Source organism: Cavia porcellus, unplaced genomic scaffold, assembly GCF_034190915.1.
Source record: "Cavia porcellus strain 051 isolate PalLab524CR breed Dunkin Hartley unplaced genomic scaffold, mCavPor4.1 scaffold_13, whole genome shotgun sequence".
Classification (NCBI taxonomy): Eukaryota; Metazoa; Chordata; class Mammalia; order Rodentia; family Caviidae; genus Cavia; species Cavia porcellus.
Window position 1 is genome coordinate 46,050,881 of NW_026947496.1, and position 16,919 is coordinate 46,067,799.

Sequence of the window (16,919 nt, forward strand, 5' to 3'; positions counted from 1 at the left end):
CTTGTGTTTATCTTTACTTTTAACTTTGTAAGAAGATGGGTGCACTTTGAGACCGCAATGTTAAGTGAAATAAATCAGACATACAAGTTTAAATATTGTATGGTTTCTTTTGTATGAAAAACCCAAAATATAAATAAAGAACAAAATAAGAGATTTTTTTCAAATGGTAAAGAGAGAGATTTTTCTCAAATCAAAAGTGAATCAAGAGACTGGGGGAGAGGGAGGAAGAGGACAAAAAGGAAATTAATATACATTATATACATGTGCTTACCCCTCTCAAGAAATGTGAACATTATGTACTGCCACAGTGTACCAATAAAAAATAGAAACTACAAAAAAATCAGGCTTAGACAAGTGCCATCTCAGAAGCACTTAGCAATTAGCATGGATTGTTGTGTTATCTGCAAGTAAACACTACATTCCTTTAAAAAAAAAAAAAGAATGTGAGACCCTAACAGATGGAAAATACAGATAGTCCTGGGTTTAAAGTGGGGCTACCTTCTGATAAACCATCATAAGCTGAAATGTCATAAAGTTGAAAATGCTTTTAACACACTCAACCTACTGAACTCACAGCTCACTCTAGATAGCCTGCCTAAACACGCTCAGAACACTTGGATTCACCTACAGCTGGACTTGACGAGACGCAAAGCACAAAACACAACATTCAAAAACACTGCAACATGACACACCGCGAGTGTCTGTTGTTTATGCTGATGGCAGCCCGGGCTTCCTGCTTCTACTCAGCATCCCAAGAGAGAACCACACTGCATACTGGCAGCCCTGGGAAAAGATTGAAAATACAAGTTTGAAGTATGACTTTTACTGAACACATCACTTATGCACCATCACAGAGTGGAAAAATTGTCAGTTGAATCACCATAAATCAAGGACCTTCTATAACTGAAGGTTCAGAAACTCTACCTTGTCACATAGCTATTTAGAGGCCAGGTTTGGTCTCACCCAGCTTGACAACCCCCCCCCCCCCCCCGCAACAAAGTCCACTGTAGAGTCAGTGTCTTCCAGGATGAAGAAAATAAAATTTACATTTCCTGATGTTGCTGTTGCAAAACTCAGTTGACACAAATCTGGAAAAAAGAACAGATGTACCACAAATATAGTTGAGTGTGATCCCTCCCAGCAAGGGGCAGGGAGTGATGGAAGCGGAGCCCAGATGGGTTGGAACTTTGGAACCATTGCTGAGCCTTTTCAAATAACATGGTTTTGTCCAGTGCAACTTTGAGCTCACAAATTGTTATTTTTCCCTTGGGGAAAAATAGGCAAACTAATTCCAGAAGATTTGATATTGTTTTCCTTAGTAAAAATAGGGATAAAGAGTTCATACATGTAATGTTTTGGTGCACTGGACTGACTGCTTACCTCTTGTGGGTTGTGTACTTTTAAATTAGTCATTGTTAAGTCTGTAAAATGATTACCTGCTAATGACAAAGATTTTCTTTCATTTGTTTTATAGTAGTATCACATTTGTTTATTTTACCTCTTCATTTCTTTTAACAAGAATAAAAAAAACATGTTTTAAGGAGGAAATATCAGCTCAAATTAGCACCTCCTCTGCTGCCATATACATTATTACCTAAATATAACTGCACAGTTGACACAGTTTTGTGATCTGATTTCCTCCCTCAGGTCACACTTTGCATCTTCCCTGTGATTGTCCTTTAATGGCCACCAGAGTGGAGGTGATAGCACTTCCCTGTTCTTGGCCCCGGGGCTACTTTGATGGAATTGTGATGGAGACAGCAATTTTGAGGCCATTGCCCTTTGGAAGAAGACATAATAAGCAGACCCAGCTACATTATGTGTCTGCCAAATAAAAGGCCACACCAGACTCTGAAAGGCCAGGTAGAGATGGCTGGTGGATAACGCTTCTTGTGGCAGGGAAGAAACATCACTGACACTTTATAACCAAGGCGCAGATTAACAAGAAACTCAGAAGTACACCACGCAGTGCCAATTCTGCCTTCCTCTTTTCTATCCCCAGAACAGCACAAAGAGGACAGCATGGGTAGTGTAATTAGCACCCTCCACCTTGACTTCTAGGCATCAGTGGTGATGGACAGACAAGCGGATCCACCTGGCTTTAGGGTGGCAGGTGAGCGGCGCGGACTGGCCCTTTCCGCGTTCTCAGGTGAATGAAGCGAGTGTACAAAAAATATCCTGGACTCGGCAGGAAGGGAAGAAACGATGGGAGGAGGTGCCGGCAGGTGGGAATGGAAGAGGGTCCACAGAAGAGGAGCCTGGTTCTGGAGACGTAGCAGGGCCGGGGTGCGAGGGCAGGCGGAGGACCCGGGGGCGTGCAGAGGTGACCGGGAGGCTCAACAGACCTTCTCTTTCTAGGAAGTGGGGAGGCTGCAAGGGCCACCCCCACCCCGAGCCGGAGGCGGGGCCTAGCGGTGTGGCTCGCGAGGGGCGGGGCGGGGCGGGGCGGCCGGGCGGGAGCGAGCGGGCGGTGCGGGCGCAGCCCTCGGCCGCCTGTCCCCGCGCTCTTGGTGCTCCCTCTGCGGACGTCGAGCTCTGGCCCCGCCATGCTCCTGCTCCTGGTGCTGTGCTTGGGGCTGCCCCTCCGCACGGGGTCGCAGGGAGAGGCGTGGAGCTGGGGTGACACTTCAGAGCAAGTAAGTGCGGGGCTGCGGGCAGCGGGGCTGGGCGCGGCTGCGGTGCCTCCCCGGCCGCGTGGCCGGTCTGACGCGGGAACCGAGGCATCGCCTCCTCTGCTCTCACGTCGTCCCGTCCGGGCGTGCCACCCGCTGTCCCTGGTGGCTCGCGACTTCGTCGTCTGCGGCGCCGGCCCTGGGCGAGGTCTCCCGCAGGGCTGTACCTGGTGCCTGACTGCCTTTCTGGTCATTTCTGAGAGGGGACCCATCCTCCTCCCAAGAAAATAAATAACAAGATTTCTGCCTTTGCGAGGTACTTTGTTGTTGCTGTTGTTGATTCAGGGAGAAGGCAGTCTGGGAAAAGTCACAAACCCCTGGAAGCCTCGGCTGTCCCAGCCGCAAATCCGGAGCGCACAGCTTTCCGGGTCGGTTCTCACCTGTGGCTAAGCAGCTTCAGCTAGGGTGGCCTGGTAACACGCTGGTCCCAAGCTCCAAAACATCTCGGGTTCTTTGGTTGATATTAAGTTTGAGTTTTTATTGGCTTAACGTTGCAGGTGAATGTGAGCTCTCTGTACGATGTGAGATGACTGGGGAAGTCTTAGAGAAGTACAGAGCAGGGTCACACCTGTACCACTGTTGTGATGTCGCTGCAGACCTCAAGGGAGGTGGCTGTGGAGTGGACAGCGCTGTTCAGACACCTCGTTTAAATGATGAACTGCTTAGCTTAAAGCATGCTTTTGCAAGATGCAAGGGAGATAGAGGTCGGTTCAGATCGTCTCCCTTTTTCCAGCCTCTTGTTTTGAGGAGCAGATCGAGAAGAAGGAATCTGCCCAGTCATCCGAAGGTTATCTTCACGCTGTCCCGGGAAGGCTCTGATCTGTGAAGTGCAGGTGGTGGTGACCCTCTCCAGGCTTGTCCCCAGGAGTAATCAGGACCCCCCCCCCCCCGAGCTTTTGTGGTGGAGTAGGACAGTGCAGCTTTTGGATCCGGGCTGGGGCCCACACTGACTGCCCTTTCGGCTTGTGTGTGGCCGAGGCTAGCCATTTATCTCTCCCTGCCTTCCTGGCCTCCTGGCCACAGCAGGGAGTGCGGCTCCTGGCAGCCTGAGCGGTGGTGTGAAGGACTGGCTCACAGCACGGTGCCCGGAAGGTCTTTCTGTGGGTAGTTAAGGGCATGCACTGGGCTGCCTGGAATTGAAGTCTGATTCCGTCCCTTTCCATCTCTGTGACCTTGGACTGATCATTTGTTGCCTCAGTTTCTTCTTCTGTGGGAAAAGAATACAGCTCTGAGGACTGAAGCAATTAATGCATCTAATATGCTCAGAACAGGGCTGGGGATTAGTGTCAGTTTTACCAACTTTTGGGCTTGAGCGGCAGAAGTGCTGAGGAAGGAATTTGGGGTAAAGATCTTGAAAGTTTTTTGCGCGGTGGAGGGAGGAGCCTGTGGGAGGGACTGAAACAAAGCTCCCGTTTGTGAGCCAGGCAGACCCATCAGCTCTGACGCCCTCAAGTCCAAGTAGGCTTTGCACTCTCTAAGCTTTCCTTCTTGGAAAAATGTGGACTCAGCCCATTTCGCTGACTTCGTGGATTTTATTTCTTCAACGCGTAGCTAATATTCGTCTTGAAGATGACTAAATCAAAGGAAAAACTAAAATGTAAAGTTGGGGAAGTCATAAAAAATTAAAATGTGTTAAGTACCTGTACCAACTCCCCACAGTGAAATGTAACCATTGTGTGCTACACATTTGTACTAATAAAAATTCAAACTTCAAAACATAAACTTGTATATTATAAAGAAGATTTGCAGTTTTACCTATGATCCATACTTTAAAAAAAAAATTGTCCTTGTGTGTGTGGTGGAGGGCAACAATTGAGAGACAGGTTCTAGCACCACACTTCCGGGTTTAAGTCCTGGCTGTGTGCTTGCTGCAGAGTTACTGATAATATTTCTGAGCGTCCACCTTGGAATGAAGATGATAAGATTACTTAATTAAAAGAATTTTAACCAGGTGTGGTGGTGCATGCTTGTAATCCCAGCACTGAGGAGGCAGAAACAGGAGGAATGCCATGAGTTTGAGGCCAGCCTGGCCTGCATAGTGAGTTCAAGACCAGCCTGAACTACAAAGCAAGATCCTGGCTCAGGAAAAAAAAAAAAAATAAGATTTTAATGAGTGAAAGGATTGGTATACTTAAATTTTTGAGCAAAACTTGGGAATGTTTACTCTTAAGTATTATGGTCTTCAAAATGATATATAAACTTAGTTTTTAACAGAATATGTAAATTTGAAGCAAATTTTAATGTAGCTAAACATGCCTACTAACTTACATTGCAATTACACTGCAATTCTTATTAAAAGTAAAGTAAAGGTAAAAATACCAGTAACACTTTACTTTCAGATTTCTTTCTTTGACCCTTACTCTTTACTCCAGCTGTAAACTATGCTACCCACGAAGGAGTAACTGATAAGAAGTGATGCTTTCCAACCTTCTCAGTGCCAAATAGTCACTTGGGGACTCCATTAAATGTCATTAATGTAGATCCATTAGGTTTGGGGGGGACTGAATAGAGGACAAATTATTCTGATCCAGGGGATCCTGGGACAGTGAATAAGACTAAAAGAACTTGTTGTACCTTACCTGTAGTTCCACCATCCTGGAAGGCTAAGGCAGGAAGACTGCATATTTGAACCCAGTCTGGGTAACTTAGAGATTAACTTAACTGTTTTGGGAGCCAGTCGCAAAGCAAAAACAGAGACAAAAAAAACCTCAGTAGCAATAACAGGCCGGTGACGTAGTTCAGTGACAAGGCCCTGGGTTCAATTTCAGTGCTGCTTTTTGTTTTTTAAAGACCTAAAGAATCTTTTAGGAAGTTAGTATTAGAAAGGAGTTCTCTTTGTAAAATCAGTCTGGTGCACATGCTGATTTACCTGTTTTGCAACTTTAAAATTTATGACAATATAAATATGATGGCTGTAGTCTATTATTACAAAAGCAGTTTTAAATTTATAAAACATTAATGGCTAGTAGTTATTGAATGCCTAGTGGCCCAGAGAGTTTGCTAGGAGCTTTATGTAGAAGAGGTCAGAAGCAATGAAGTGTTATGGTTGAAAGTGCTCCAGCTGAAGCCAGACTGTGTTGGCTGAAATCTGGATGGCACTACTTCTGGGTGTGTGTCACCGTGTGTCACTCCCTTGGATGTCAGCTTTGTCACTTGTGAGGGGGGATGGTGAATAGCTCCTATCTCATAAGGAGCATGGCTCTAGGTTTGAGGGGAGAAACAAAATTTGAACAATTTTAGGATTTTAAAAGACAGAATATTAAATTATGACTATAGAATTAGGTGCTAAAGTAACCATTTATTTAAAATGATAAAGCATAGCAGATTACATATTTTATCAGTCTGAGAAACACCATAGATATCACCCAGGATTAGGTACCTGTTACAAGGGAGGGAACCTCAAATTTATACTCTACTAAATTTCTAAATCATAACACAATACTAAATGTTGCTTGCTTAGCATATAGAGACCCTGTAGTCTATCTCTAGCACTGCTAAAAATAATAATTTTTAAAAATAATAAACCTGTTGTATGCACTTAATGATTGTGGTGAGGATTGAGTTAATTCAGGTGAAGCATTTGCATATAGGAAGAAGTGAGACACTGTTAGCTGTTCTGTATTACTTAGGCACAGCCTAGTGAAATCTCCAAGAACCACTTTATCTGTTTTATAAAAGACAGCCAGGGAAGTCAGTTCAGAAGTGACATACCAGGCTGCTACATGCAGAGCTGCTTAGAGCCCAGCTGTGTTAACTGCTGAAACTGGAGCTCTCAATAAACCCATTATAGCAAGCTGCTTTCATATTTGTAACTTAATTTGTTTAAATGTGATTTTTGTTTGTAGCTCCTGGCACATAGACAGTATTCGGTGCATGTTGGCCATAATTCAAACATTTATTGTGATGATACATTTCCAATTCTAGGAACTAGAAATTTTTTGTACTTAATATTTCCTTCAAATTTTCACTCACAAGCCTGTCTTTACAGTTGAGGAGAAAACAGAGAAGCAAGCAAGATAAATTTTTTTTTTAACTTTCTACAAAATAAAGTTGGTAAAAGACCTTGGAAGCTGCAAACCCCTTAGTAATGTCTCCCTGATGTGCAGAGACGTCATTGCAGTAAAAGGATTGTAGGAGGAGGTTGCTGTGGGAGAAATTTCAGCTTTGCTCACTCCCAAACCAGTCATGGCTCATTTCTTAGGGGCAGGGAAAAAGGGTGGGGAGTCCTGAAAACTGAGTGATGAATTGTATGTGTCTTTGTAATCTTAACCAGCAGTTTTCTCAAAGACTTGGGTGCCCAGGTTTAAGGAAACCTTACTTAACACACTGTTAGAATTGTGGTCAAGGAATGCCAGTAATGCTTCTGCATCCAAGGATCAACCAGGTCCACGTGGAAAGATGGAACTATAGGATGAAGAACTTAGTTTTCTAGTTTGGGGGAGAAGATGGGAGAGCGTATATACTGAAGCACTCATTGTTTCCCTAAAAATAGGGTCCATTTCCTATTTTTCCACAGGTAAAGAAAAAATCTGGGTGACTTACTGTCAACTAGTTGATTTTTTTCTTTTTGGCTCCAAATCTACCTGGAAATTGTCTAGAATTTTAAACCCAAATTTGAAGCTTTTCTCCCTTCACCGAGATTATAATAAGGCACACCAGTTGTTAGTAGCTAAGCAGCTTACAGCAACGTTATCCCCAAAGAAGAGCCGTTTTGAGCAGATGACACAGAATTACCCACGTGGAAAGACTCCTGGCTCAGTGCTTCTAGACCTGCTGATAAGTGACATCTCAGGTGACTTTCCAACATCTAGCCTTGGTTTTGTTCCCAGTTCTATAGCAGATACTGAAGGTAATAGACTGCTTAGTTGTATTTTAGCAAGTTATCAGAAAAGCAGATGCTAGCTGAGTGATCAAGACCCAAGGTCATAAAGTCATAGGTCCAGTAATAGAGCACAAAAGGCTCATACCTTCAGCTTGTGCTGGCTTTATTTTTAGAGAGTGAAGAATACAGACCTCCTTTTATGTTTTCTTACCAGTCAATCTGGGTCACTCAAGCATCCAGACCCAGAGAGAGCTGATATATCATGGAATTAGACTTTGTCCTCCATTCTTTCTCCAGTCTTTCCTATGATGCATTGTGTTAGTCAGCTTTGTGATACTGTAACAACTACATGAGGGAGGCAGTCAACTTATAAAGCGAAAAGATTTATTTTGGCTCAGGGTCTCAGAGCATCCAGTCCATGATTGCTTGGACTTATTGCTTGTAAACCTGTGATGAAGCAGCATATCATGGCAGAGCAAACCAGCAGATGCTTACTTTGTCTAGTATGCTTTCATATTTCTTTCATTTTTTATTTAAATTAGATAGTATGATCCCTGGTAGTAGAGATCATGGCTTATATGTCTTAGTAAATATTGTGGTTTAGACATCTTCTGTTCTGATGTTGGAGAAATAAGTTAGAACCAGAAAATTGTATAGGAGCAATCTCTTACCTCTATGAACTCGTGCTGCAAGAAAGTTGGTGGAAGCTCTAACGTTACTATTTAGAGCGGTTCTTGTCATGAAGCTACAAGTTAGTTACTTGTCTGTCCCTAGTTTCCACTTCAGCTTCTTATAAGACAATAGAAAAATACAAAAGAAAAGAAAAAAAAAAAAAAGAACCAGGAATTCCTAACCAAAAACAATGATGATGACATTGGTCTCATTTCCACGTCCAGTCCTAGCTGGCACCAGGAATCTGTACTGGGATGTTTTGGTTCTGGGTCAACCTGAGTTTAAACTTGCATTGAAGTGTAGCCATGGTGATCCCCTGAGGCAGCAGATAGTCATCTCAAAAATAAAAAAGCAACTCCTCTTGTTCTCCTTAAAGCTTGCTTATTCTTGGAAGACCTATTTCACAAAGGAGAAAACTTCAAAGCAAACACTTAAAGTCACATGGAGAATGTAATACCTGAGAGGGGCTTGGCTCCCCTTCCCACCATAGGTATTTTAAGTGCTCCCTGGCTTCTTCCACAGTTTTAGGGAGGGAAAGACCTAAGACAAGCCCGCAGAACTTTTGATGTGCTTGCCAAGGATCCTGACGATGGCATCCTTTGGTTCCCCATGTACTTCAACTCATGTTAGAAATCAGAAAACAGCGTTGTCCAGGAAATTCCTCAGTTCTCATTTGCAGTCAGGGTGGTTGTTGATCTGAAGCCTTTACTATTGCTATTTATGTTCCATTAAATAGGAGGCTGTGTCATGGTTTGCAGTGGTTTAATTTCCATATGCAAATATATATTTGTTTTATGCAAATATATTATTTATATTTATGTAAATATATTGAATATATATATATTTGGGAGATAAAGGAGAGGATGAGATTAAAATAATTTCTCTTATACTTTCAGTTTTTCAGATGCAAATATATGAATTGTTTATGCCATTGGAAATACTATATGGTAATTTGTTAATGACAATATAGAAAAGTGTAAAGAAAAATAGTTCACCCACCCAGAAATTGTAGCCTTTTGCATTTTGATGCACATGCTGCATAGAGACATATAAATATACTTTAAAAAACACGTGATTTTAAATAGAGATTTGTTGCTTAACATTTAAAAATTTATCTTTAGGGGTTGGGGATTTAGCTCAGAGGCATAAGCGCCTGCCTTGCAAGCAGGCAGTCGTGAGTTCGATCCCCAGTACCGATAAAAAGGAAAAAAGACAAAAAAAAAATTATCTTTAGTATATCTGTCAGGATAAGCTAGACTGCACTTGGTAACGTACAATCTACCAATCTCTATATCTTAAATAGCCAGCATTTATTTCTTGCTTATACAAGTTGTCCGTCTTGGGTTGGCAGTGGCACAAGCATGCACCTTGTGATCACTTGTGACCTTGGGCTTGATGGAGCAGGTACCACTCCAAACACCACTAATTTCCATAGTGGAGGGAGAAGGCTGTTCTGGTATCAAATGTCTGTATTTTAGTACTTGCTCCAGAAGTGACATTATTGGCTAGAGAAGTATATGGCCCCACTTACTCACGGGAATAATCCTGGAAGAGAACTAGAAAAATATTTGGTGAATATCATTAAAGTCTAGTAACATGAACATCTGTTGAATGTACATCCACATCATAGTTTTTAAGAGTTGTGTTGTAATTAATCAGTGTCTCATGATATATTTAACCAAACCACTTTTAAAGAGATTTTAGGTTATTTCTAATTATGAAAAATTGCTTTAAAAGTTGTAAATAATTTCCCTATATATTACTTTTTTCTACTGATTTCCTCACCTATGATACTTTAAGTATTATATTAAATTTGACTGCAGGTAAAATTTTACATTAACAAGCATGAGGGCAGGTGTAATATAAAATACTATAGTCACTTGAAAAAACAGTTTGGCAGTGTCTTAAAAAGTTTGATTTACTGTATGACATAGGAATTCCATTCCGAGGAAAATAACATATCTTCAATGAAAAGAATTGATGATGAATGTTCATTCAGTGCCTTTACAAGTTCCGAATTATTCATAATAGTTAAAAGATAGAAGAAATCTAAATGAGCATCATCTGGTGAGCAGATAACCAAATATAGTCTATTCATATAAGGGAGTATTATTTAGCCATAAAAAGAATGAAGTTCTAATTGCAATATAGACAAACATTAAGCTAAGTTAAAAAGGCCAAACACAAAAGTCTACATATTGTGTGATTCCAGTCATATGAAATGACCAAAATAGGCAAAGCCACACAGACAAAATAGGTTAGTGGTTGCCTTGGGATGGGGGAGAAAGACAGAGACATGATGGGTAAAGATACAGCTTTCTTTGTAGGATAATAAAAATGTTTGAAATTACTGTGGTGGTAGTTATTCAACTCTGCATAGATAATAAAAAACATTTTCTTGTGAACAAAATGAGTGAGTTTTATTGCACATAAATTGTACTTCATAAAGCTGTTTAAAATATTCATAAAGTCTGGGCATATTTTTCAAATTTCTAGTTTACATTGTCAAATTACCTTCTAAAAGAGAAAATGTATCATATTGATAACAAGTTGTATTATTTAAACAGAGATTTATCTTGAGTACTGTACAATGATTGACTAAAACTTCTAAATCAGTCCCAAGGTGATTATTACTGTGATTATGTTAAAAAGATGATTACATACATCTTTATAAAAGATGTGCCCATATGCATACAGATACATACATTCTTACTTTATACACATAACAGCAAGAAGCCTAATGTCAAGCCAAAAAACAAAATGAAAGAATACACATATTCTAATTATCAGTTCTAGTCATCCCATCTGGACCCCTCCTACAAATTCAAAGGCAATGAGATGACAAGGTGGGGTGATTTTTGAGGCAAGAGTCAACCTTGTCTGAGAGGAATGGATTCAAATTCCAGAGTAGAAACAAAATCTCTTAAAATCAAAGCTACTTTTCAGGATAAATCGTCCTTTTGGCGAATTTCAATACGTTTTAACCCCCTCAAAGAATCCTCTCATTCCTGTGTGCCGTCTCTTCTCTCTCTAGGTTGGACTCAGGGTCCCCAGGCAGCCGAGGCTCTTGCAGAGGCTGGTATGTATATTTACGGCGCATCTCCAAGTCCGTTCTCCTCTCTTCTGCTTGTTTGGAACCAGGTACCGCTTTGCGTGCATGTCCTCCAAAACTTGTAAGTTATGCATAGAAGAATTCTAACAAAGCAAAATAGTTGATTCTTTTATCACTTTTTTTGAAGTAGCTTTTTGTTTCTTTAAAAAAAACTTGATGACTTCAGTAGGACTATAAAAGGACATAGCAGGCAGTTTCAAAGACTTCCTTCAAAAACCACCTAAATATAACCACTATTCATTTTTTATGACCTCCTTACCCAGGAAATGAAGACTTTGTTGTTGTGATGTAAACAGTGAAAACAACCAGAAAGCTCACATCTGTGTATTAAAATGACATGTGATGAACGCGTGTTTTGGCTTATACGTTGGAACTTGAGCAAAGGGGTTAAGGTGATAGAAAAATATAGTGAATTAAACATCTTTTTGGCATAAAAGACACATTGCCAGCAATCCCCCTCAGAATACCCCCTCACCTCAGGTGCATTTATCCCACCATCTTGCAGTTTCCCTGAAAGTCTGTGTGTTCAGTTGCACTGTCGTGGCTACCTTGATGTCCCGAATGGATTCAATCATTTATTGCCTTTCACTGTCGTTTGGACTTTGAGGAAGGGCTACCAGCTGCTGGTGCCAGGTCCAGTGGCTTAGGTGGATGTTTTTTCAGGCTGGGCAGCAGGAGTCTTTGATTACAGCTCAGAGAGACTCTCAGAAGAGAGGCCTCTCAGAACTGCCTCAGAAAGTGACAAGAACGAGGGCACAAATGCGTTTAAAGCAAGAGGGAATATTCTAGGGGGAGTAAATGGCAATGTGTTTTCATTGTAATAATTTTTAAAATATTTTAAATAGTCTCTGTAGATTTGGTCACAGATTGTGTTTTTAAAAACCTCAGGGTTTCCTTATGACTGTGCAGTGAATTATAAAACGTGGGGACTTAGGCTCTGGTGAGGAGCTTATTATACCCTTCCTTCTGTGGCAGGTGTTTTAAGTCAGTTTATCTTTACAAGTGTCACCACCATTACCGTATCTGACTGGGACTTTGTTGTCTTTTCTCTTCATCTTCTTTTTCCTCCTCCTTTTTTTTGCTTGACTTCCCTTTTCCCCTTCCTGCCCCTGCCTCCCGTAACGCTGAATTTGTTAACTAGTATTCATTCTTTCATGTTTTCCTCCATGCTCACATAATCATAATAAACACAGGTACATACACATGTTGAGAATTGGGATGTGTCTGGGAGGTTCCCTTTTTTCCAGCCAGTAAGTTGTTAGCATTTCTTGGAAGATGGCAGAAGACAAAAGCATACTAGGTCAGCGACCTAGTGTGTGTGTTATCACTCGCAGTGACAGCGGTGGCCAGAGGATGGCATTTGCTTGACTCCTCAAGCCCAGTCCCTACACGGTGATACAGAGGGGCTGGCCCCCTACACATGAAGGTGGTTATGCTACATAGCGCAACTTCAAGTATAGAGAACCTGACTTTTAATAGTGAGCATTAAAGCTGTCTGGTCATTGTCTATGGAGGGAGATATTCTCTTTATTATTCTGGATACTCAGCCAACTTGCTCTAAAGGGAGACACAACCTGTTTTCCAATTATGTATTACACAGGCATCTGAATGGAAGTGGCTCACAACAAAGGCAGCTAGCTTTTGTACTTGCAAAATGTGGAGAACTACCACAGACCCATGGAGAATAGTCTCCCAACAAAATACACGTGCGTCACTCATTCATTCATTCATTCAGCAAAATAGTTTCTGGAATGTCTGTGACCTGCTCAGCACTGTTTTTGTAGGCACTGGGATACAGTGATAACAAAACAGACCGTAAGTACACCCTGGCCTCCTCAGAGGTTGGAAGTGGAAGACTGAGACAAAAAGACAAAATAAATGCTAGCAGTTGGGAAGATGACAAATGTCACTGAGAAAGTGCACCAGTGGAAGATGGGGCAACTTATACACATCTATGTATATGAGATCTCTGAGCATTGCTTCAAAACAGCGGAAATGTACAATGTTTGCAGATGTTTACTGAGTGCTTACTATGTGCCAGGCATTGTTCTAAGTGCCTTTTTTTTTTTTTCTGGTACTGGGAATTGAACCTAGGACCTTTGGCATGGGTTACATTCCCAGGTCTGCCTCTCTCTCTGTCTCTCTCTTTCTCTCTATTATTTTTTGAGAGCAAGTCTTGCTAAACTTCCCAGGCTGGACTTGAACTTGTGTTCCTCCACCTCCTGGAGTGCTAGGATTATGTTTGTGCTAAGTGCTTTGTGTGTTATAACCTAACTACTCGTATAACAGTTCTTTGCAGTATTTGAGATGAGAGAACTGAGGTTCAGAGAGACTGAGTAACTTTTCCAAGATGACACAGTTGGTGAGATACGATAGAGTCAGGATTGCACCCCAAAGATCTGGAATTTTCTGAGTCCATGCTCTTAACTCATACCATAGCCTGCCTTTTTAGTTATATGTGTTCCTCTATTTCTTATTATTTTCACTTAAGAATACTTTATCTGGATGTATCCATTATTTAAAGTCGCTAACATTCTTTCGGCACACCATAATTTGTAAAGCATTCTACTACTGATGAAAGCTTAATTTGTTTATAGTTTTTTGTGCCCAACAAACAGTGCAAAAAACCCAACAACCTCTCTTTTGTATATACCATTACTCACAGTGCATTTAATGCTATGGTTTATATTTTCAGTGGGAAGATTGCTGATTCAAAGTAATTTAATTTTGATAGATTTTTTTCAGATTCCTTTTTGAGTACTATTGCTTTTAATATTCTCTTTATCATTCTGGATACTCAGCCAGCTTGCTCTAAAGGGAGACACAACTTGTTTTCCAACTGTTTATTACACAGGCAATGTAAGTGGTTCACAACAAATTTTATTTAACAAAATTTTATTAGCTTTATTCTATTTTTATTAGCAGTGATGAATACGTACACTCTTGCTAGTAATCAATATAACTACACTTTTTGATTTGCCAATCTCTTAAATATAAAATGACATCTCCTTGTTCATTTCACTTGCATTTCCCTGAGTATGTACAGATTTGGACATTTTAAAATAGATTGGTTAGACCCTGGAAGCAATTCTTCTCCAAATTGCTTTTATCAGGTCTTTGCTCATCTTTCTGTTGTGTGTTTATCCCCCATTGTAAATTTATCAGAGATCTTTGCATATTATAAATAACTTCTGTCTTCTGAAGTGGAAGATTCCTCTGCAAATCTTTCATTTGTCTGTTAATTTTGTTTATGGTGTATTTGCCATATAAAACTTTTTAAATTCCTAAGTCATAAACAAGTCCATCTTTTCTTTTATAGTTTCCAAATTTTTGTTCTTGGCCACATAGATTTTCATCACTCTTTAGCTTACCCTGTTTATATAATCTTTTAGATTTTCTTAGAAAACTCTTAGGATTTTCACAGCCTTATACTTACGTTTATTACATCTTTTTTCAGTACTGGAGATTGAATCCAGAGCCTCCACACTGAGCTACATTCCCAGCACTTTTATAATTTTAAATTTTGAGGCAGGGTCTCGCTAAGAACCTCAGTTACCCAGACGGGGCTCCCAAAGTGCTTGGATTACAGAGATGGCTGGATTACAACCAGGCCTGGCTGCTATAAGTTTTTCATGTGAACTTTGCCTATCAGCATGTACTGGAACGATCTCTCTAGCAGTAGACCCGCACATCACGCTGTCCTGTGAATGTCCTCAATGATGCTACATTACCTTCAGCATAAAAATTAAGAATATACGGGACCCTGCATGACCCGGCTCCTGCCTGTGTCTGCGGTCTTGGTTCACTGCGCGAGTCTCCTGCATCTGGCGCTGTGACCATCTCACACCAACTGCAGTCCTCTTAATGCAGTTGACTTAATGCAGTTGCAGGAGCCACACTTGACTTAATGAATAAGTATGTGTGGTAACAGCTGGGAAATGTCTCTGTCTTCTGTTTCATGCAATAATAATGTGCACTATACATTTTTCTTCAAGAAGGAGAACAATTAATGTTTCATAAATATCTTTGGGCTGCCACACTCTAGTGTTTTCCTCTTTAGGAGGGAGACCCTAATTATGGTGTTTACAGAACAGTTAGGCCAGAATAAAACATCAAAAGGTTACCCCTGTGGAGGAGGCACTGGGGCCTGGGTGCTGGCAAACGCTGTCCCAAACATTCCTTAGTCACATTTCCAGATGGCAACGTGGGTAATTCAGGACGTCGGGTGGTGGATTTTGAGTAACTCACATGAGTCATACAAAAACCTTTCATCCCTTTGGCAGCTAATTAAGACACTCCCTGCCTCAAACTACTTTTCCATCTGTTTTGGTTTTGTAGGAAAAAATAATGGAGAAATTACATTATGTCACAGGAAGATGATTTTTTTTGTTCTCTATTTCGTAGTTGATATCCCTAAACAAAATTGTCACTTAATTAGAAATACGGAAAACATGTTGGATTTTTGAGAACTGTGTAGTGGGGGAAAAGTTCAGGCAACTGCTTTATGTCTTTGGTTTTCTGACACATTTTCATGAATTGGTACAGTTTGAAATTCTATATTTGCTTTGTAGTGTCATTTCCTGACTATTTTCACTTGCCTATCTGCTACACTTCTTGCAATGTGTCCTTATTTCTAAGTAAAGTCTTGCAGTGTGTCCTTATTTCTAAAGTAAATTTCTATTTACTAAGCCAGGTTGTGCCTGGGATCATTCCTGTTTCCATATTTTTTTTTGTGTTCCTAGAATGCTCTTTTTGTTCTCTTCCAATGCATACAAATTCTACATCTATTTTAGAACTTTTTTCTTACATTTTAAAGATGTCAGTGAGTTATTTTTCTCTTGGGATTTTTGTTCTTTTATTTGGGGAATAATAATTTGAACCCAGGACCTCAGTTATGGTAGACAAGTATTGTGCTATGGAGCTACCCTCCCAGCCGCCTACGTTTTTGTGAACTCTGGAAGTCTTGTAGTCAAAATTTCTATCTATTCTTTGTGTGTGTGTGTGTGTGTGTGTGTGTGTGTGGCTGGCTGTCTGTCTATCTCTCCCCATCTCTCCTTATGTAATCTATCTGCAGATACACATATATGTCCCTTCCTATATATTCTTATTTTTTTTAATACTTTTTGACAGTTTTTGTCCTTTCTTTCCAAGTAATTCTAAGTGCCTTGAGATAAGGAACCATATGTGATACATCTTCCCAAACAGCCACAGAAGTTAGTCTTTAGCAGTATCTAATAAATACTAGTTTGTTACATTTCATTTTTGTTGGATATATATTTTTCTTTTTGAGTATTCAAAATTTACATTCAGTTCAATTCAGTAAATGTGTTTTAAATTATCTCATATCCTGAGAGCTATGAATTAAAAAGAAGAGGGGAAAGAAGAGGAAGAAGAAGAGAGGGAAGAGGAAGAAGAGGAGAAGAAAAAGAGAAGGAAGAGAAGAACGTGATATAAGAAGGGAGGAGGAAGAAAAAGAAAAAGAAAAGCAGGAGTGGGAGAGGAGAAGGAAGAGGAGAGTAAGAATCCATGGTTTCTCCTTCTCATGTGATTGCAGTATAGAAGGAAGAGGATTGAAGCCGGAGGTAAAGGACTGTAGCCAAAGATGTGCATGTAATCGTTTCTGGTAGATTCTAGACCATGA

The 16,919-nt window shown here is 40.6% G+C and overlaps 1 protein-coding gene across 1 annotated transcript in view; it reads left to right on the plus strand.

Annotated features, from left to right (window-relative positions):
- Positions 1-2,455: 2,455 nt before the first annotated feature.
- The window catches only part of Itih5 (inter-alpha-trypsin inhibitor heavy chain 5), an 83,717-nt gene continuing 69,253 nt past the window's right edge, over positions 2,456-16,919 (plus strand). The window contains exons 1-2 of the mRNA XM_003473519.5: positions 2,456-2,636; positions 11,201-11,245. Of these exons, the coding sequence (XP_003473567.3) occupies positions 2,547-2,636; positions 11,201-11,245 (135 nt within the window). The 5' untranslated portion in view covers positions 2,456-2,546. The remainder of the gene's footprint in view (positions 2,637-11,200; positions 11,246-16,919) is intronic.